Source organism: Hoplias malabaricus, chromosome 6 (genome assembly GCF_029633855.1).
Source record: "Hoplias malabaricus isolate fHopMal1 chromosome 6, fHopMal1.hap1, whole genome shotgun sequence".
In the NCBI taxonomy this organism is placed as follows: domain Eukaryota; kingdom Metazoa; phylum Chordata; class Actinopteri; order Characiformes; family Erythrinidae; genus Hoplias; species Hoplias malabaricus.
The window spans coordinates 45,435,300-45,455,973 of NC_089805.1; the positions used below are offsets into that span (position 1 = coordinate 45,435,300).

Consider the following 20,674-nt stretch of genomic DNA (forward strand, 5'->3'; position numbering starts at 1 on the left):
TATGAACAGGAGAATATCAAACAGGAAATATCACCTCTGCCAAGGTTCATTCATTCATGCAGCAAAAAAGAAAATAGTTTTCTGCCCAAATTAATGACAGAGTTCAGACGGAATATTTTGTCAATATAAGATTGCAAAGAGTTAAAACCTTTCACCATCTAAAGTCCCATGAAAGTTCAGGTCAGGGGCCAGCTGCCATCTAGTGGATGTGCTGTTTAACATCTATGGCACTGTAAAGGATGCATAGGAGTTTGAGGCAGTGAGGCGGTGCCATATCTAATCATTTACAATAAAATTGTCACAGTTTTTAAAAATGTACAACATAAATCAGTATGGCGCCCCCTCCAGGGTGTATTCCTGCCTTGCGCCCAATGATTCCAGGTAGGCTCTGGACCCACCGCGACCCTGAACTGGATAAGAGTTACAAATAATGAATGAATGAATGAATGAATGAATGAATGAATATCGTGGTAACAGTGACTTGTTTACGTAATGACGTCATGCAGTTACGTTCTTTACGTGTGTCATTTAGACACAGGAAAATGGGTCTGAGGTGCAGGAATTTGCTTCAAAAAAGTAAATATAAATATAAAGTATATATTAAATATGTTTAATTAAATAATAATATAAATATAGGCGCAGCAGGTAGTGTCGCAGTCACACAGCTCCAGGGGCCTGGAGGTTGTGGGTTCGATTCCCGCTCCGGGTGACTGTCTGTGAGGAGTGTGGTGTGTTCTCCCTGCGTCTGCGTGGGTTTCCTCCGGGTGCTCCGGTTTCCTCCCACAGTCCAAAAACACACGTTGGTAGGTGGATTGGCGACTCGAAAGTGTCCGTAGGTGTGAGTGAATGTGTGTGTGTCTGTGTTGCCCTGTGAAGGACTGGCGCCCCCTCCAGGGTGTATTCCCGCCTTGCGCCCGATGATTCCAGGTAGGCTCTGGACCCCCCGCGACCCTAAATTGGAAAAGCGGTTACAGATAATGGATGGATGGATATAAATATAATCTTATTATAACATTCATTTGTCTGTTCCTTGAAATTAATAAAGTATTTTTCAGTGTTATGTTCGTATCAACAAGAATATCGTCGCTAAAACACTCCGAAATATCGTGATATTATTTTAGGGCCCTATCGCCCACCCCTGGGGGCACTGAGGGTTAGGACATTTGAAGTGGTCGTATTCTTTTACGTACTTAAAGACTCCAGTGTGTTAGGGATCTCTGAACTGACCGGGTGAGTGAAGGTACCTCAGCTTTAATGAGTAGGTTGAGTGCTAGAGGCCGAATGGTTCGTCGTATGTTAAAGTGCTCATGGTGTGTGTTCACAATCACAGTCAGCTGACACATATAAAGCCAGCTGTTTTTTTGCAGACTTCGGATCTTGTTTACTTGTCTGTAAATGTATTTTAAGGTGCTGTAGTACGTAAAAGTAACAAGGAACCTTTAAACTAAGGGCACTTTAGAACTATTTTACACTGCTCTCAGCTCAAAAGTGAACAGAATCTAGACGATGTGGAAATCACTGGTGTAACGTTGAGTTGTTTATTTTTTTGTTTTTTTTCTTCCTAGTGCTCGGAAAAGACAGAGAGAGGAGAAGATTTCCATCTCCACTCAGAAGACTCCCCAAAAACAGTCAAAACCCAGGATAAACGACTCTGAAAAGAAGAGGAAAAGGTGAACATGACTCGATGAATCATTTTACTCGTGTGCTTTATCTCCATTGATCCATTCAGAAGGTAGAGTGTATTGGTGTCACCTGTAAGAAATATGATACATCACTATTGATATCTTTGTATCTTCTGATCTCTACATTGGGGCGTGCACTGACCACGACTAAACAATAGAACCTGACTGAATCTGATGTGCAGAGATGGGAGAAGCAGTGTCCCATTTCCTGTCCAAATGGTCAGACACACAAACGCCTTTCTGTGAGGTCAGATTCACTGGATGAGTTACTCTCTCTGGCTCATTTACAGACCTCACCATCTCACACAGCTGTCTGTGTGCTGTACTACAGCAGCAACACACACAAACGAGCTAAACATCATTCACGACGGCGCTAAGTGCCGTCCAAACAAAGCGTACCTCTATAAACACTCTATGACCAAAGGTTTGTGGTCGTTGCTCATTTACATTTCTCCTGAAGTCAGGGGCAGTGTTTTTGTGTAAGACATGACAGGGGTCAGCAGAGCTCTACACTCTCTGAGCAGGTCTGACACACAGGGGACACACTGAGCTTGACCACAGACAGAGACGCCCGTGTGGGGGTGTGTTTCGTGCACAGATTAAACACCCAGGTCTCGTCATGCCCTTCAGACTGGTGACTTTAGTGCAGTGCGAGCGGATGATTCAGGAGTGTTGGCTGTACACCGCGGACCATTCAGACCCGCAGTGTGAGTCATACGCGCATAAGAGCTCTGAAATCGCACAGTGTTTGCTCGGCTTTACACGGTGGAGGAATGAATGAAACCCAGCCGCTGGCTTCATTTAAACACGAGCTTGAGGAATGTGTTGAGGAAAGTCTTTTGATAGAAGGCACTATGGAGACATTGCATCAGCAGTAAATATCTGAAGGACAACAATAGTAGCTTTATACCTTTTAAATCTGTCAGTAGATTCATTTCCAAAACTACATTTAAGCTCCATCCTCTTTATTTAGAGGCTAAATACTGAACCTACTTATCAGTATACATTGATCAGCCATACAGTCGCCCTTGTAAAGCAGGCCGTGAGTGAACCATCAGTGAAGTTGATGTTGGAAGCAGGAGAAATGGGTCACTCTGACCAGGGCCAAATTATGATGGACATAATGCTTTGGTCAGATCATCCCCGAAAAGGCAGGCTTTTTGTATGGTGTTCCTTTATAAACAGTGGTTAGTGCCAATGAAAAATTGGAGAACCTCTGAAGTGGCAACAGGATCCTGGGCAGAAGCATAGATGTGAAAATACTGCTAAAGACCATGATTACGGACAATCTGACCCAGTGGTATAATGTATATAAAGAAGAGGAGAGGCCCAAGAACAGATCCCTGGGGTACACCCTGATCAACAGTGGCCATAGATGATTTATGAGATCCTAATGCAAAGTAATATTGTCTGAAAATTTGGAGAACCTGTATAGTGTCAACAGGATCCTCCCAAGGCTCATTTAAACACAAGAGGAGAGAAGGCGATGACGTCTAGTCCACTCCCGCAGGACAGAGCTACTGTAGCACAATGCTGTCTGCAAGCCCATGCTGACCATGGCCTACAATTGGGCACGTATTCATCCAAGCTCTACCATGGAGCAAAGCCAGGTGTGTGCATCGCTGACCTAAAAGCAGTGGCCTCTTTCAGCAGGACAATGCTCCCAGCCACACTGCAAACACCGTTCAGGAAGGGTTTGTGGAACAGGACAAAGTGTTCAAGGTGTGGACTTGGTCGTCATAATCCCAGCGACTGTAGCGTGTGCTGGAAAAACAAGTCCGATCCGTGAAGGTCCCACATCAGAGCTTACAGGACTCATGGGATCTGCTATCTCCTTGGTGTTAGATACCACAGAACAACTACAGAAGACCCGTGGACTCGGAACTGAGCTGTTTTGTGAGCGCAAGATAGTATTAAGAAGGTGGTTTTAATGTTTGGTCTGATCAGTGTTTATATATGTCATTGTTAACATCATGCCTTAACACCTCATTTCACTGAATGTCTTCAGCTAAAAAAAGATGGCGCATCACATCTCTCGCCGCCCCTGGTAAACGAATATCAGTGTAAATGGCATAACCATAGAAATGGGTGCAGCCTATCTACGTCCTGGTTTAACAACGGAGATGGCTGCACTTTAAGCATGTTAATATAGCATTCTAGTTATTACCATGGGAGTGTAGCCTAACCATATGAAGATAGTGTCTTTGTAAAGGACTGTGAGGGTACATATACACTTGCTGTTAGCTATGCGTACACCTCATAAGCTGCTGTAATCAATATAACTTGTGCTGAACAGCAGCCTTCACTTATAGTCAAATATTGTCACATTAAGGCTAGATATATCATATATAACACACACTGAGATTAACGATGGTGATGATGTCATGTTATATAGTGTGTGTTTTCTTGACATAAACTAAACCTAATCCAGAAACACAGTTCAACCAAAATAAATATAAAAAAACAATAGCATGTCATCTAGAATCAACCCAATGTTTGAAACAGTGCTACATTAGAGGATTTAGTGGATTTAAAACCTATGCCAGCGGTTATCTTTATTTAATTGTTTCATCATTATTTGACTTATTACTGCTGACTTTTACAAAACACCATCGCACCATTTCACCAGTGAAAGTAGTGAAAAGTAAATGCACCAGCTACATTACATCCTTAGCCACAGAAGTACCTCCAAAATAGCCATTTTTAAGTCATCTGTCAAAGACCAATTTCCTATTGTTTTTCAGCAAACTTGATGGGACTTCGGTGATTTTAATCCCGTCTGGATACACACTTCTGTTATTTCCAGGCAGATATTTGAGCCGTACTTCTCAACATATTTAATCTCTTTGCACAAAAATGGATTACCCCATGATCTGTCTATAATTGTGAATGATACAGAAAACAGAAAGTTGAAGTCCCCCAATGTCCTGACCTTCTGCCCTTTGTTGCCTCTTTCAGTCTGGGCTGCATCTGCTGTACGTGACAGAGAGAGCGCTGTCCTGTTGGGGTGTCCCCAATGAGACAGCAGTGAGGAGGAGTTTAGTAGACAGGCTTTTCCAGGCCCCAGAGCTCATCCTGCAGGCTGTATGTGTGTGTGTGAGAGACAGAATGGCCTCAGGCTAATGCTGCTGCTAGCCATGGCTTTAGCATTTTAAAGGAATTGGTGGAATAAATTCACAAAAGCACAATCACCCTCCACTCTTTACCAAAATGTCTTAGATCTGCCAAGACCTGTTTAGTGTACGATAAATCTAACGAGGTTCAAAGATAAAAGGTTATAGCAATAACACAGCTGCTAATTATCATGCACTAGCATCATGCTAACCGCATGCTAAGTCTCTTGCCTCAAGCCTTATGGAGATTGAGAATATAAACATGGGCTAAAATACACTCTGGCCGGAAGTTTGTAGACATCTCCTCCCCCATAATATTTTCAGTAATAACAAATTACTGCACACTTGTGCACAAATGTGCACACTTTGCAGCATTAACAGTTTTTACTGTTGCGGGGAGGCTTGGAACATTGCTGTCAGCTACATAAATATTAGTAGGGTCAACAGGGTGATTAGCTCTGGATCACAAACGTCACTCCAACTTGTATTGCAAGGAGGTCTTCACTGCTTTCCAGGTCAGTGCTAGCCCCCTGGTGACCGCAGGCTCATGTGCAGCTGCTCCAGAGTGCCCTATTTTATGTGTGCACAGTTTAATGATCATCTCAGCAATAGGTGCAGTTTAAAGTAATTGAATTAATTAAATGAGTTGTCTTCACATCTCCAAGCTTCAAGGAGGCTGCTAACGCTAACATACTTTTACCAGTTTTCACAGACTCTAGACATGTCTTGGATGATCGACTACATTTAGTTTAAGGATAAGAATACTGTAAAAATAACACGTGTTAAATGTGTCCTATTCCTTTAAAGTGTCAGGAGTGCTCTGCAGCATGGTGTGGTTTGGTGTGTCGCCTGCTGGTTGTTTGCTGCCAAAGCGTTTTAGTCACTGAGACAGAAACGGGCCATTCAGTAGTGATTTTCTAGTTGTTGAGGAAGTGAAATCCAGTTTTTAAGGTGTGTGTGTGTGTGCATACTGTAGTAGTTTGGCTGCCTATTAAAATAATGGTATGCACTCATTACTTTGGTGCTTGCTGATGTTTCCATAGTTCTCATGAGCACTGTTAAATTTAATAATAATAATATTAATATTAAAAATAATAATATTAATTATAATAATACACAATGTAGTTCACTGCAACTGGGATTCACTCTGAAATACCAAGCTAGTATTAATGGTGTGGAAATGTTAGCGCTGTTAATTATTAGCGCAGCAGATAGGGTCACAGTTACACAGCTCCAGGGTCCTGGAGATTGTGGGTTTGCGTCCCACTCCGGGTGACTGTCTGTGAGGAGTGTGGTGTGTTCTCCCTGTGTCTGCGTGGGTTTCCTCCGGGTGACTGTCTGTGAGGAGTGTGGTGTGTTCTCCCTGTGTCTGCGTGGGTTTCCTCCGGGTGACTGTCTGTGAGGAGTGTGGTGTGTTCTCTCTGTGTCTGCGTGGGTTTACTCCGGGTGACTGTCTGTGAGGAGTGTGGTGTGTGGCTCCAATAACACATGTTGGTAGGTGGATTGGTTACTCAAAATTTATATCACAATGTGTTTCTTAACTTTGGTCAATATGATGTAATTCTGATATCGTTATGTGCAGTATAAAAGCCACAAAAAAACTGCCAAGAACAGTGCAGTAACTGATGGCAGAGCCCTGTAACGAATTGTTATTGAAACATTTTATATTGTGATATACACTCCCTGGCCAAAAAGAGGTCACCACCTGGATTTAACTGATGCAGTGAGTAGCTTCTCATTTGTTAAACAACCTTCAAAAAACACATCCTGTGTTCGTGGAAAAGAAGTTTATCTGATTCAAATTATTGGCATTCATCAAGCAGAGAAAACATCTGGGGAGATTGGCTGCTACTAAAGTCGGGTTAGGAACGGTCCAGTGGATCATTAAACAGTGGAGGCACAGTGGGGAGACTTCATCTTCGAGTGTGGAGGAGTGTGGTCAGAAAAACATCTTGAATGATGGTCATCAGCAACCACTTAAACATTTGGTGAAATCAAATCGTAGAAAAAGAACAGCAGAACTCAGGGATGTGTTTAATAGTGAGAGTAAGAGCACTTCCACACACACAGTGCGAAGGGAAGTCGAGGGATTGGGACTAAACAGCTGTGTAGCCTTAAGAAAACCACTCATCAGCGAGGCTAACTGGCAAAAACAGACTCAATTCACTAGGGATTTACCCTTTTCCAGAGTGTGGGCGCATCAGGGTTAGAAGAGGAGCGGATGAAGTGACGCACCCGTCGTGCCTAGGGCCTATTGTACAAACCTGTGGGGGGCAGTGCTATGACTGGGCTCACATTGTGGAAGAGTGATTCAGGGAGCATGAGACATCATTTTCACACATGGATCGGTCACCACAGCGTCCACACCTGAAACCCATCCTCCAGTGAGGGTCTTTGGGCTGTGCTGGAGTGGTCAGAGCCTCCCATCCTCGGTACAAGATCTCTGGGAAAATGACTGTGGAAACGATGCGTGCTGTAGTCAAAGCTAAAGGCGGCCCAATGGTATATCAGAGTGTGTGACCAGGGTTAGGGTTTATGGCCGAGCAGCGTATATAGATATTGACTTACAGTCAGTGAGGAACCTGACTGTGTCGTGAGAAAAACAGTAATAAACCTTGTATACATTTCTTGCTCAAACTCGTTACATCTGTTAAACAGGTTATGGTTTGAATGCCGCGCAGGTTCTCTTATGTTGTCCTCTTTTGAGGTAATGAACGAGGCCAAACAGTGACTAGCTGAAGCTGAACTGAAGTGAGTGGGAGGATGGGAGACTATTTTGGCCTGTTTTTAGCTGTAGATGCTCTTTTTTTAACAGCAGACTCGTTTCTGTGACTCATTTGAATGTTTTTATTTGTTTATGCAGTGTGTGTGTGTGGGATTGTTGGCTTTTTAACTGTGAAGTGTGAGAGTCTGTGAGGAGACTGGGGTTGAGGTAATGTGTGTGTGTGTGTGTGTGACTGTGTGAAGCTGCAGTTGCTGGCGTTTGCTGTTTTTCACCACTTTCTCCACAGGACAAATGCATGAGTGTGTGTTTTTGTGCATCCCCTGCCTGTTTTCCATCCCAGCCTCAGACTGCCCCCACACTGCCCCCAGTAGCTTTCACACAGTCACCGTTAGAAGTGGGTCAATAAAACTGGCCTCATTTTATCATCACATTAACCACAGAAAAATCAAATATACGCAGTTTTCCATGTTCCCACACGTCTGAATCAGCTGAGGCGTGTTTGGTGTCCTCCTCTTTAGTTTATCACTGGAGATACGAACGCTGCTAACACACTTCTCTCCACACATTTACACCACGTCCAGGTCTCTATTAAAGGAGCAGGCGTTCACTCTTCACTCACTGGTTTATTCATTGTTTTTACAGGTACATTTCAGCTCACGTGAAATGGGGTTTGTCCCTGAACTGAGTCAGTTTATGCTTCATACAGAGGGTCTGCCTAATGGGAGTGGCCATGTTTAAAATAGGTTCAGTACTGAATCACCTGATGAACCCAGGCCTGTAGGTGTCCATGTAACAGCTATTTCACAACATGAAAAAGAATCATCACAACCACTCTGTGGCACAGACTCAATGTTAATGGTAATGAATGGTATGTAAACAAAATGACTTCCTGTAGGCTAATATTAGCAATGCTAACTTGTTTCAGTTCAGGTTTATAGAAGCAAACACTCTGTCACCTCGTGTCTCGAGCCACATTATGTAATGGCACGACACCATAGAGCAGCACAGAGCTGCTACTGCTGCTGCTGCAAGAGTGAGCCGCCAAGTGAAACTAGGACCAGACGTGCGACGCGGTCTTTGCTGTGGTTAGTGATGTGTAATGGGTGGCTTGTTGCACACACAGGTGGGGCCCATCTCTGCTACTTTTTTAAAAAACAAATTATTGTCCAAAAATGGGAGGTACACACACAGAGTCCTTTACTTCACGTGAAGTATTTTAAGAACATTAATTTAGTTTAGTGTTTTACTTGAACAGAGAAACACAAATAGTGTCTTCCTGTATTTTAGTTTAAAATAATAAATAAATAAATAAACAACTGACAGAACATTCAGAGGCTCGGACCGTCTCCCGTCCCTGACGTCATCTGATCGTAATGAAAATGCTTTGGACAGACACTGTTCCCTCCTCAATGCTGTACTGTTTTTCTTTCCCAGGGGAAGTGATGAGGAGTGTCCCGATGGATTGTGTCAAAAGTGGCGTGAATTCCGATCTGAGCCATGTTTCCGTGAATGGAATATGGGTCTCAGATTGGACGTCAGATCCAGTTCATTTTTGGTGTTTACTCGTTTACACAGTGCTCTGTGCTGCACACGAAGAAAAGGACTGAGGCCACGGTTCCTTGGTGCGGACAGAGCTAACAACGTTATCCTCACAGCTTCGGTTTAGAACTGAAAGAGACACCAACCACGTCTTGGCTGATATTTATATATATAAATATGTAAATTGGCAGTATATTTAGAGTAAAGGCCTGTTTATTACGGCTTTAACAGGCAGCAGCTGGAGTGTGTCTGAGTGAAAGTGTGTGTATCTTGTCACCGTTTGGTCTGTTCCCTGCTTTAATGCACCTCATTTCAGTGTCATCCTCTTTATGGGACACAGCTCTAAATATTTCAGTGAAACATGCAGTGTTCCCAGTGTCCTCCTCTCAACACTAAATGCAGGTCTTCAGAGTCTGACAGTCCCTTCTTTAGTTTCACACTGGAGCAGCTGGAGCGTGGGGTGGATACTGATCCCATTTACTCAACACATGTTCTTCATATGTGACAAATAATCTACTTTTTATTCCAGTATCATTCCTAGTCTTTGTTCCCTGTGTGTGTGTGTGTGTGTGTGTGTGTATGTGTGTGTGACGGTGTACAATTAGCTCTGACTTTGGTTGTTCAATGCACGGTGGTGGTGTCACACTCATCACTTTTCCACCGAACGAACTCCTGAGCTCGTGAACAGTGTGCCTCGTGTCGCACTAAACATAGCCCCAGAAACACACACAAACGGAGCACTTTCCTGTTTTATTTTTAAAACAAGTCCAGCTCCTCCGTGTGATATTTGAGTATTTGAGGCTCTGAGCTCTTTCTGGAGCTTCTTCATCTTCACGGTTTCTTCTGAAGAACCGACTTTTCTTGGGTTCACGAACTGTACTGCTTCGTTAAACCCATTTTTGTTGGTGGAACCACACAGAACAGTTCCACATCAGGGTCACAAACAGGAACCACTCGGGTCAGGAGTGTGGTGTGTGGATTTCCTTGGGGTGGAACGCTATCCACTGGGTGAATGTGTGAGCGTATGAGTGTGTACCACAGGTGTGTGTGAGTGATTGGGTGAATGTGTTATGTTCTGTGATGGACAGGTGACCCTGATCAGGATGAGGTGCTTAGACAAGATGAATGAATGAATGAATGAATCTCTGGAGTCTGAACAGACCTACACCGCGTCCGCTTTGTGAAGCTCACAGCTCCAGTGTAGAACTAAAGCACACTTCAGATTCTGAACTTGATGTATTTATTAATTTTGGATTTTCACCGATCTATTATTTTGTTGCAGGTGCGTTAGAGCAAGGAAACTCACAAGTGTGAGCTGCATGTAGGAAACGGCCACACATCACACTGTGAAATTAATCTAACGTGGTGTTTTTTGTTTTTTTTCACAGAGCGAGAACAACCAGCGACACTTAACTCCATGGCATCGGGAGCAGGGATCTCCAGCCCATAATACTCCACCTCAGCCCTGCAATCCTTAACACTGTTTACAGCATGGACTCTGAGAGGAGCAAATGCACACACACACACACACACACACACACACGCAGGATTAAATTACCACCTTTTTGTCTACAGTCACTCTCCACTGACCTCACAGGAGCATTGTGTACTTCTACTCTTACAGACTGTAGTCCACCTGTTGCTCTGCATACTTTGTTAGCCCTCTTTCACACTGTTCAGTGTGTGATGTGGCGGTGGATCATTCTCACTGACGTGGAGTTGGTGTGTTAGTGTGTGTTACGCTGGTACGAGAGGATCAGACACAGCAGGGGGAAAGGGGGTAACAAAGTATGCAGAGCAACAGGTGGACTACAGTCTGTAACCGTGGAACTACAAAGTGCTCCTGTGTGGTCAGTGGATAGTGAGTGTGGGAAAAAGGAGCTGTAATATTATCACAGATTGCTACACACACACACACACACACACACACACACACACATCAGGACAGTAGCAGTGGACTCCTCGTTGCTATGGTTCTGATTGGTCTTGTTTATTTTTACTGTTATTTCCTTTTAATAATATAATAATTCTGCTTGTGTTTCTGAAGAAGAGGAGAGGGGCAGTGTTTTCAGACACGGTGCCTCTTTAGAAACGTTGCTCCCCGTGTTGTATTTTTACACACACTTTTTTCAGAGGCGAAATGAAAGGCTCTATTTTTTATAAAAGATAAACTACTTGAAGTTTTTTTTTTGTTGTTGATCCTATGGTGTCCGCGGAGGCAGAGGAGGCGGAGCAGTGTTTCTAAAGCTCTTTATTGAAGCAGAAGGGTATTTTTGATTGTGTATAAATGTGATCACAGACATTGTATTTGCTTAAAGAAAAAAACAAAACAAAACTAAAAAAAAAAAAACCCAAGTCTTACATTTCCTTTTCCGAATAAAACTGGCATTGTTTAGTTTCTGAAACAGGCCTCAACTGCCTTCTGCTTTTCATATCCTTCCATTTTCTCTCAAGTAGCACTTCCTGAGAGAAACAGGAATCCATTCCACTTTGTGAAGAGATTTCCAGTCAGCGAGGTGATTGTGGGGTGGGGGTGTGGTGAGAATATGGTGATTTTGGTCAGAAGTGAAAAAAGAGCTATGACACTATTACGCTACGCACTATTCATTCTGTTCCCCTCATCATCAGAAAAGAAGAACTGCAACAGGGAGTGTCTCTGTCAAACAAAGCTGCAGGGGCTCTGGGTCCTGGGTGGGATCCTCTCCTCGGATCACTCCGGGTGACTGTCTGTGAGGAGTGTGGTGTGTTCTCCCTGTGTCTGCGTGGGTTTCCTCCGGGTGACTGTCTGTGAGGAGTGTGGTGTGTTCTCTCTGTGTCTGCGTGGGTTTCCTCCGGGTGACTGTCTGTGAGGAGTGTGGTGTGTTCTCCCTGTGTCTGTGTGGGTTTCCTCCGGGTGACTGTCTGTGAGGAGTGTGGTGTATTCTCCGTGTCTGCGTGGGTTTCCTCCTGGTGACTGTCTGTGAGGAGTGTGGTGTGTTCTCCCTGTGTCTGCGTGGGTTTCCTCCGGGTGACTGTCTGTGAGGAGTGTGGTGTGTTCTCCCTGTGTCTGTGTGGGTTTCCTCCGGGTGACTGTCTGTGAGGAGTGTGGTGTGTTCTCCCTGTGTCTGTATGGGTTTCCTGCAGGTGCTCAAATTTTCTCCCACAGTCCAAACAGTGGATTGATTATTCAAGAGATTAAGTGTGTGTAATTGTTCAGTGGTGTGTGAGAGAAATTTTGGAGGGAGGCTCTAGACCCAGCAAAAACCTGCAGAGGATGCAGCCATTGCAGAAAAATGAATGGATGAATAAGGAACATTTTTCTTTGCAGAGTTGTGAGATGCACCATTTTTTTTATGTCAAATTTAGAGGAGTCATATTCCTCCTCTCCCCCACAGTGGAACACAGTTCTGGTTCTTAATGAAACGTCTGTGACCTGCTCTGGTCCAAACCCCACAGCAGTGTTCTCCCCCTGTGTACACAGCCCCTGTTCAGAACGCCCGCTTTCAGCACCTGTTCCTTTAAATGATAATGAGCCGCTCTCTGTTCACCCCGACCCCGAGCGCACAGCAGTGAGGAGCGAGGAGCAGAAGCTCTGGTTTTTAGCCGTTTTTACTCAGTGCTCTTTCTTCTCCGTTTTTACTCAGTGCTCTTATTTCTCCACTTGTTGTGTCTGTTTTGCTGAGTTTAACCTCGTCTTTGCACTCTCACATAAACACCGGTCGAGCGCTGTGATTGGACAGACTCGGACGAGGGGGGGCATTCTAAAGTCTCTGCACTTGACGTCAGAATCTGAGCACAATAAGAATGGCTCATTTTATCCCGTGTTTTCTGACTGGGGCAGAGCACTAAATTGAATGATTGTCATAATCTAAATTTAAAGAAATATCTGCTGCTTACCTCAGCATCATCCTGAATAATGAGGAAATACCATAATCACTTTATTAAAGAGTAGGTTTTAAGTGTGTTCTCTGAACAGGAAGTGTTCTCTATTTTTAAGAAGAAGAAAAAGAAATAAACGAGGCCTACGTGAGCCCTGTCTTGTCTTCACAGAAAGAAGAGAGCAAGGTTGTTGTAACCACTGTGTCACAGCAGGTCACACTCAACTCTGCCGGGAAACCGAGGGGCTTCCAGCCAAACCAGAGCAGAACAGAGGTGTGGGGCTGAGACGGAGAGCGAGAGAGAGTCAGGGAGGGAAAGGGAGGAAGTGTGAAAGAGGACAAGGGTTAAGAGAAGTGTGTGAGTGGTGCACAGGAAGAGAGTGAACGGGAGAATAAACAAAAAGCGAGGGAGAGTGAAAGAGTGAGGGGTGCATAGGAAGAGCGTGAAAGATGTGCAGAGAGCTTCAACACCTCAAACACCTTCTTCCTGTTGTTTCTTCACCTCCGTTACTCCAGCGGTGTCTGCACATCAGGTGAGGAGTTCACGAAGAAGGGACCAATAGGAAGGCTCCAAAATTACAATGTCATTTTATTAACCTAACACATTGTGTAACTGAAATTGACACATTCTTCAGCGGATTGAAGTTTTCTGACGACAGCGACAAGTGAGATACGACAGACAAATCTCATTCATTCATCTCTCAATAGAGGAGCCCACTTCTGTCTCGAGGAAAGATATACAGGCCTTTAGAAAGTCATAATAATGACATGCTCTGACTATGAGGAATTAAGATCTCAACAATGAGAAAGGATTGAGATGAGAAACTAGGATTTTATATATATTTATTTATTTTTTTTAATGGCAGGTGCAGCAAAGGTTTTTCTGTAAGCACCACCTCAAACAGGGAAGTCATTTGTATTCAATGTTTGACTAAATCCAGTTTAAACAGAGGAGTGTGAGCTGTCAACATAGACCGTATTTTACGTCATAATGTGCGCGCTCCCGACACGTAGGGTCCGTCCCAAAAGCTAGTGAGCTGTCTAACTAGAGCGCACTAGAGAGCAAGGAGACAACGGACCACTGTTGATAAAGCTGGAGGTCCACTAGTGTTTTACACAGCGTTTTCTGGGCGGACCACTGCTGATTAAACAGAATTTTAGACAAAATGCCTCATTTTAGCACTTTTCCATTCACAGTCCAATTTAATAATTTTTCTCCTTTTTGTTATTCTTTATTAATAAGATTAGTAAATAATTTTAATCAGCACAGCGTCCATAATCATTTTATATCAGGCTTATACTTAGTATTATATCTCTCAGAGTTGTTGGTAATATTTGTATTAGTGTGTTTTCCAAAATAAAAGTCTCTGAGTGTAACATCTGTGTGAGGAGATTATAAATGGGTTATATTCTGTACAGGACAGTAATCTGAGGGGTCCGACGGACGCCGGTGGACCGATATACGCTCGCTGTCTGTGTTGCGTCACAATGTGCGCGCTCCCGACACCTCGGCTTTCCCAAAGCTCAAGACGAATGCCTACTGAAATACCTTTATCTGGCTGAATTTTAAGGCAGCGTCGAACCCTTTCTCAGTCGTGAGGGCAATGCCGACCATTTCACTCGTCTCCCAGAGCAGAAAAAAAAAACATTAAATCGTGAAAAAAAAAGAGTCGGGGAAAATAGCGCTTGACGCAGCGGTGACGCTAGCAGCGTGCAGAGAACGGGAAAACCATGACGCAATCGCTCTCTAACTGCAGCGTCTCAATAATTTGTGTCAGACGACCGTTAGAGCACTGTCGACTTAAACAGCCGTCTACGTAGTCAGTGCTTACGTAAACCTGCGCCGGATCCAGTTAAACTGAGCTAAACATGCGCCAGATCCAGTTAAACTGAGCTAAACCTGCGCTGGGTCTGGTTAAACTGAGCTAAACCTGCGCTGGAGCCAGTTAAACTGAGCTAAACATGCGCCAGATCCAGTTAAACTGAGCTAAACCTGCGCCGGGTCTGGTTAAACTGAGCTAAACCCGCGCCGGAGCCGGTTAAACTGAGCTAAACCTGCGCCGGAGCCGGTTAAACTGAGCTAAACCTGCGCCGGAGCCGGTTAAACTGAGCTAAACCTGCGCCGGAGCCGGTTAAACTGAGCTAAACCTGCGCCGGAGCCGGTTAAACTGAGCTAAACCTGCGCCGGAGCCGGTTAAACTGAGCTAAACCTGCGCCGGAGCCAGTTAAACTGAGCTAAACCTGCGCCGGAGCCAGTTAAACTGAGCTAAACCTGCGCCGGAGCCAGTTAAACTGAGCTAAACCTGCGCCGGAGCCGGTTAAACTGAGCTAAACCTGCGCCGGAGCCAGTTAAACTGAGCTAAACCTGCGCCGGATCCGGTTCAACTGAGCTAAACCTGCGCCGGATCCGGTTCAACTGAGCTAAACCTGCGCCGGATCCGGTTCAACTGAGCTAAACCTGCGCCGGAGCCAGTTAAACTGAGCTAAACCTGCGCCGGAGCCGGTTAAACTGAGCTAAACCTGCGCCGGAGCCAGTTAAACTGAGCTAAACCTGCGCCGGATCCAGTTAAACTGAGCTAAACCTGCGCCGGATCCAGTTAAACTGAGCTAAACCTGCGCTGGATCCAGTTAAACTGAGCTAAACCTGCGCCGGAGCCGGTTAAACTGAGCTAAACCTGCGCCGGATCCAGTTAAACTGAGCTAAACCTGCGCCGGAGCCAGTTAAACTGAGCTAAACCTGCGCCGGAGCCAGTTAAACTGAGCTAAACCTGCGCCGGAGCCGGTTAAACTGAGCTAAACCTGCGCCGGAGCCAGTTAAACTGAGCTAAACCTGCGCCGGATCCGGTTCAACTGAGCTAAACCTGCGCCGGATCCGGTTCAACTGAGCTAAACCTGCGCCGGATCCGGTTCAACTGAGCTAAACCTGCGCCGGATCCGGTTCAACTGAGCTAAACCTGCGCCGGATCCAGTTAAACTGAGCTAAACCTGCGCTGGATCCAGTTAAACTGAGCTAAACCTGTGCCGGATCCAGTTAAACTGAGCTAAACCTGCGCTGGATCCAGTTAAACTGAGCTAAACCTGTGCCGGATCCAGTTAAACTGAGCTAAACCTGCGCTGGATCCAGTTAAACTGAGCTAAACCTGTGCCGGATCCAGTTAAACTGAGCTAAACCTGCGCCGGAGCCAGTTAAACTGAGCTAAACCTGCGCCGGAGCCAGTTAAACTGAGCTGATTCTGCCCTCTGTGATAAAGGAGTGAAGCTGGTGCGGAAGATGTCCACGGTTTACTAAGAAAAGCACTGTTTATTGATGATGATAATGTTTGGTCTGTACAGTTTTCCTCGTGAGGAGCTTTGACTCCAGAGTGGGTTATATTTGTATTTCTAGGCGTACGGTCAGGAGAGAGAGAGAATGTTGGGTTCTGCGTTCCCACGTTATCGTCAGCAGATCTGTGGCAGTCCTCAGTGATTCCTCGGTGATCAGAAGAGCAGAGGAGGGATCCCACTCCCGAACAGCAGCCTCCAGGACGAGGGAACTCTCCACACACTCGAACCCTGAGACTGAGACAGAGACAGAGACAGTCATTTATCTAAGGCTTATACATTTCCAGTGGAGGTATGAGGAAGGTGTTTCTAATAAAGTGGCCAGTAACTGAAAACTGTATTGACAGTCTCTGCACAACAGACCTCCCACATCCTCCACACTTTCAGAACTCAGTATCTACTCTATCATTTATTAACTACCACAAATTATACAGAGAGTGAGGGGTTAATGTGGTGTTCCCTCATACAGACCCATAGAGTACAGCAGGTGAAGCTCAGTTCAGTATCTACCTCCAACATGATTCAGTGTTGTATCCAGTGCCCATTATAATGTATTCAGTATCTACTCTCAATGACTCACTATTTACTCCCAGTGACTCACTCTTTACTCTCAGTGACTCACTCTCTGAATGATTCAGCATCTGCTATGAATTATATACAGTCTACTTTTAAATGACTCACTCACCCACTACTGAATGAATCTGTATCTACTGATCAGTATCTATTAGAAATGACTCCATTAGACGGTTCAGTGGCTGCTGTTCGTGTCTCTTCTCTGAAACCCTGTAAATGTTCACTCACAGGTTTGTCCAGCAGGTGGAGCCAGTCGTTGAGGCGGTCTATGAGAGTGAAAGCATCAGGGACGTTGTCCCCCTCTGAGCAGAAGAGCAGCAGCACGGCCAGAGGGACGCTCTCTGTACAACTGAGGGGACACCAAGTAAATAAAGGAGTGTGAGAGGGAGCCAGTGAACAGAACAGAATACAGTCTAAATGTGGAATAAAGAAGTTACGCAGGAAACTCAGCCCAGACTCAAATGAAATAAAGAGTTCTGAGGGAGTTTAAATCTGAGAAAGCTTTAAATGTCCCCTTTTCCCCTCATTTTCTTTCCCAGGACCTTCACCCTTAAACACATTTAAATATGTGTCTTTTCTGCAAACTGCAGCACACTTAATTAATGTGGTTTTACACACTAAAAAAGTCGTAAAATAAAGTGTAAAAGGTGACACATCGGGTCCTGCTTCAGAGCGTAACGCCTCCTCCACGGAGAGAACACCTGACTTTCACAGGGCAGCTGTGTGCAGTGAGAGGGAGGGGCCTGGTACCAGTCTGAGTAGAGGCCTTTGGTGACTCCTCCTCCCGGGATCCAGAGGCGCTTCTCAGAGTCGCTGATACCCGGGAAAGCGCTGACCCGCTCCAGCTCGGTCCAGCCCAGCTCCCTCAGGGTCTCCTCCACCTCCTGAAGAGCCGGAGTCAGCAGATACCTCAGCGTTGTTCTGACCACACACACACACACACACACACAGAGAAAAAAAGAGAGAGAGAGAGAAAGAAAAAGAGAGACAGAGAGACAAAGAAAGAGAGAGACACACACAGAGAGAGAGACAGTTTGGATATAAAAATAAAAAACAAAACAAAAAAGCAAGTGTTTAAAGCAAAGTATTCTGTAAAAACCCTGTGATCACATTAAAATATGAATCTGGAGCCCACCAACCCGCACACTGTGAAACAACACCCATCCAGTCAGTTTTCTGTGCTCTGCCTAAAGGCCTTCACACCAAGTCTGATATAGTTTCTGTCTCAGCTCTAAAATCACAGGAAGACGCTGGAGGAGCGATAATGAATTTATCACTTCACTTTAAACCCTGCAGCTAAACACCACACACTGAGTCTCCAGAACGACGCGGGGGTTCAGCAGTGTTTCTGAGGGTCACTGGGGGAGTGGGATGCTCTGCTTCTGCCACAGTTTTATAGTCAGTGTGTTCACTGTTTTTAAAGCCTTTGGTACGAAAAGCTGCTACGAATAAGACGCGCTGTTCAGCTGCTGTCTTCCTGCTCATGTTTGGTCTGTAACCGTGACAACGGTGCTCTGATTGGTCGGATTGGAGAGGAAGAGAACCGAGCTGAAAGTGAAAACTAAACCTTGTGAGATGCTGAGGGGTGGAGAGAGCTGTTTTCCACTGTGGAGAAGAGGGGGGGGTGTCTCTTTAAGGCGTTTTTGTGTGATGTTGTTGCTGAGCGTTATATTGAGACTCCAGAGTTAAACTGTTAAACCCAGATGAGGAAGACTAGCAGAGCTACTCACCCGTGGAGCTGCTGGTCATCTCTGTGGTAGGCGTGACTGCTGGACAGGAGGACAGTTCTGGAGAAGCCACTGCTCTTAATCCAGGACACCAACAGCTTACGGAAGGCTCTGACTTTAGTCTAACACAGAAACACACACAGCACTGAACACCACACGCTTCATCACAGAGGTGCTTTATTATGTCTGACCTGTTTATGGCCAACAGCCTCAGACTACACCATGCGTACCGTACTATAACGGACCTGTAAGACTGGAGTCCTGATCTGGAGCACAGCCAGCTTCAGGTCACTGTGGGAATAAACTGCACACAAACATCAACACCATCATCAGCACACATCTGACACAACTTTAAAGCCACCTCCTTGTTCCACACTCACTGTCGGTTCTCTCAGCTCCACTGACCCCTCACTACCACTGTGTGGTTCTACAGTTAACATCAGCGCTCAGGACCCCCACAGAGCAGGTGTGATGTGGTGGTGGATCATTCTCAGCGCTGCAGTGACACTGCCGTGGTGGTGGTGTGTTAGTGTGTGTTGTGCTGGTGTAGAGTGGATCAGACACAGCAGTGCTGCTGGAGTTTATAAACCCTGTGTCCACTCTCTGTCCACTCTGTGAGACACTCCTCCCTCGTTGGTCCACCTTGTAGATGTAGAGTCAGAGACAGTAGCTCATCTGTCGCTGCACAGTGTGTGTTGGCCGTCCTCTGGTCCTGAGCACTGAAGAACAGAGGACTGACGGTAACCCTCTGTAACTGTAGAACTACACCGTGCTCCTGTGTGATCAGTGGAGCTGAGAGAGCGGAGAAATAAGTGTGTCTGAGTATTAGAGTATTAGGTTTGCAGTGGTGTTCTCAGACCTTCCGCGCTGGTGCTGATCTGATCTGTCTCTCCAGCGGCGCAGCTGTACGGGTTGTTCCCTGCGATGGGGACCAGACACTCGGTGTGGAGGTGTCCCACTCTCACCATCTTGAGGGTGGAGATGATCAGATCTGCAGAGAGCTGCCCCACATTGCCCACAGCAACAGCCGGCTGCGAAAGACAGAGTTACAGCATCTACAGGTTATTATAATACATCATGGAGATTCACACAGAGCGGAAGTGACGTCAGAACCGTGTGGCGGGTGTTTATTTTTTACTTTTGCATACCTGCCTTATATTCCATACGACACTGTGGGAAAGGCACGTGTTGCACTGTAATTTACATATTTCCACATTTAGGTTTGACATATTTTCCACGCCACGCCGCTGTGTGCGACCCAGAAAATTATGGTCATGGGTTAAAATTTGCCTCATATATGTAAGCTTTCCAGGGTCAGTGATGGGAACACAATGGGGTTAAACAGTGAGTGGAAGGGCAGCCCACTGTGGACACATCCTGACCCCACACAGAGAGAGAGAGTGTTACTGAGCCGCTAACACTTATCTAACACAGGCAGTCCACCGGGGTCCCACTAATAGCCCATAGACCAGTAAATAAAGAGCCTACTGCCCGCCCCGACCCCGGCTCTGCCCGCTGAACTGCTGCCGGTGGAAAAAGCAAGTCATGTGCAGATTGATGTGAGAAAAATACCAAAATAATCAAAAACAAAGCACAAAACCCCCTTTTTAAACTCACCAAAATTAAAGTGTAGCCTTTAAAACAAGGCGTCGAGTCTTCGCTGGACACGAACATGTCTCAACAAACTCAAATTGTATAAAGAAATCCTCCTCAAGTTTGTGTAAATATGGAGCGGGTAGTTTCACATTGAAGAGCGCAGATTTGCTGATCTCCACACGACCCACCCACAGGGATTCACTCAGGCTATGACTTGTAGATCTGTGAATGCGCTAGCGTGGCGTATTCCTGATCAAATTTAAACAGGAATACACCACATCACTGATTTACATGGACTTATGAGTATTGTATTAAGTAAAATGTTATTTTGAATAAAAATTATTAATGTAATGCGTTTAAATTCACCTTTTAACAAACATGAGATATAGTTTAGTGAGAATTATGAACAGGCGCTTGGCATTGACACACGAAGTTAATTTACCACAATAAAAGTCTCTCTTAGTGCTGGCAAACTCTTATAAGCATGGAGGCCCAGAACGGCCATTGTTAGTATATGTTTCCTTATTCCGTTTTCACGTGA

General features: G+C 45.2%; 2 protein-coding genes across 2 annotated transcripts in view; one reads left to right on the forward strand and one right to left on the reverse strand.

Moving 5' to 3' along the window:
- Window positions 1-11,441, forward strand: part of ptpn2b (protein tyrosine phosphatase non-receptor type 2b) — a 30,984-nt gene extending 19,543 nt beyond the window's left edge. The window contains exons 9-10 of the mRNA XM_066674400.1: window positions 1,566-1,670; window positions 10,448-11,441. Coding sequence (XP_066530497.1) covers window positions 1,566-1,670; window positions 10,448-10,472 — 130 coding nt within the window. The 3' untranslated portion in view covers window positions 10,473-11,441. The remainder of the gene's footprint in view (window positions 1-1,565; window positions 1,671-10,447) is intronic.
- Window positions 11,442-13,506: 2,065 nt separating this feature from the next.
- On the reverse strand, window positions 13,507-20,360 carry psmg2 (proteasome (prosome, macropain) assembly chaperone 2). The gene is made up of 7 exons (XM_066674673.1): window positions 20,155-20,360; window positions 19,397-19,568; window positions 18,783-18,841; window positions 18,541-18,659; window positions 17,561-17,731; window positions 17,039-17,159; window positions 13,507-16,474 (listed from the first exon to the last, which is right to left on the reverse strand). The coding sequence occupies exons 1-7, from the start codon at window positions 20,209-20,211 to the stop codon at window positions 16,394-16,396; spliced, it is 780 nt and encodes a 259-aa protein (XP_066530770.1). The 5' UTR covers window positions 20,212-20,360; the 3' UTR covers window positions 13,507-16,393.
- Window positions 20,361-20,674: the final 314 nt, after the last annotated feature.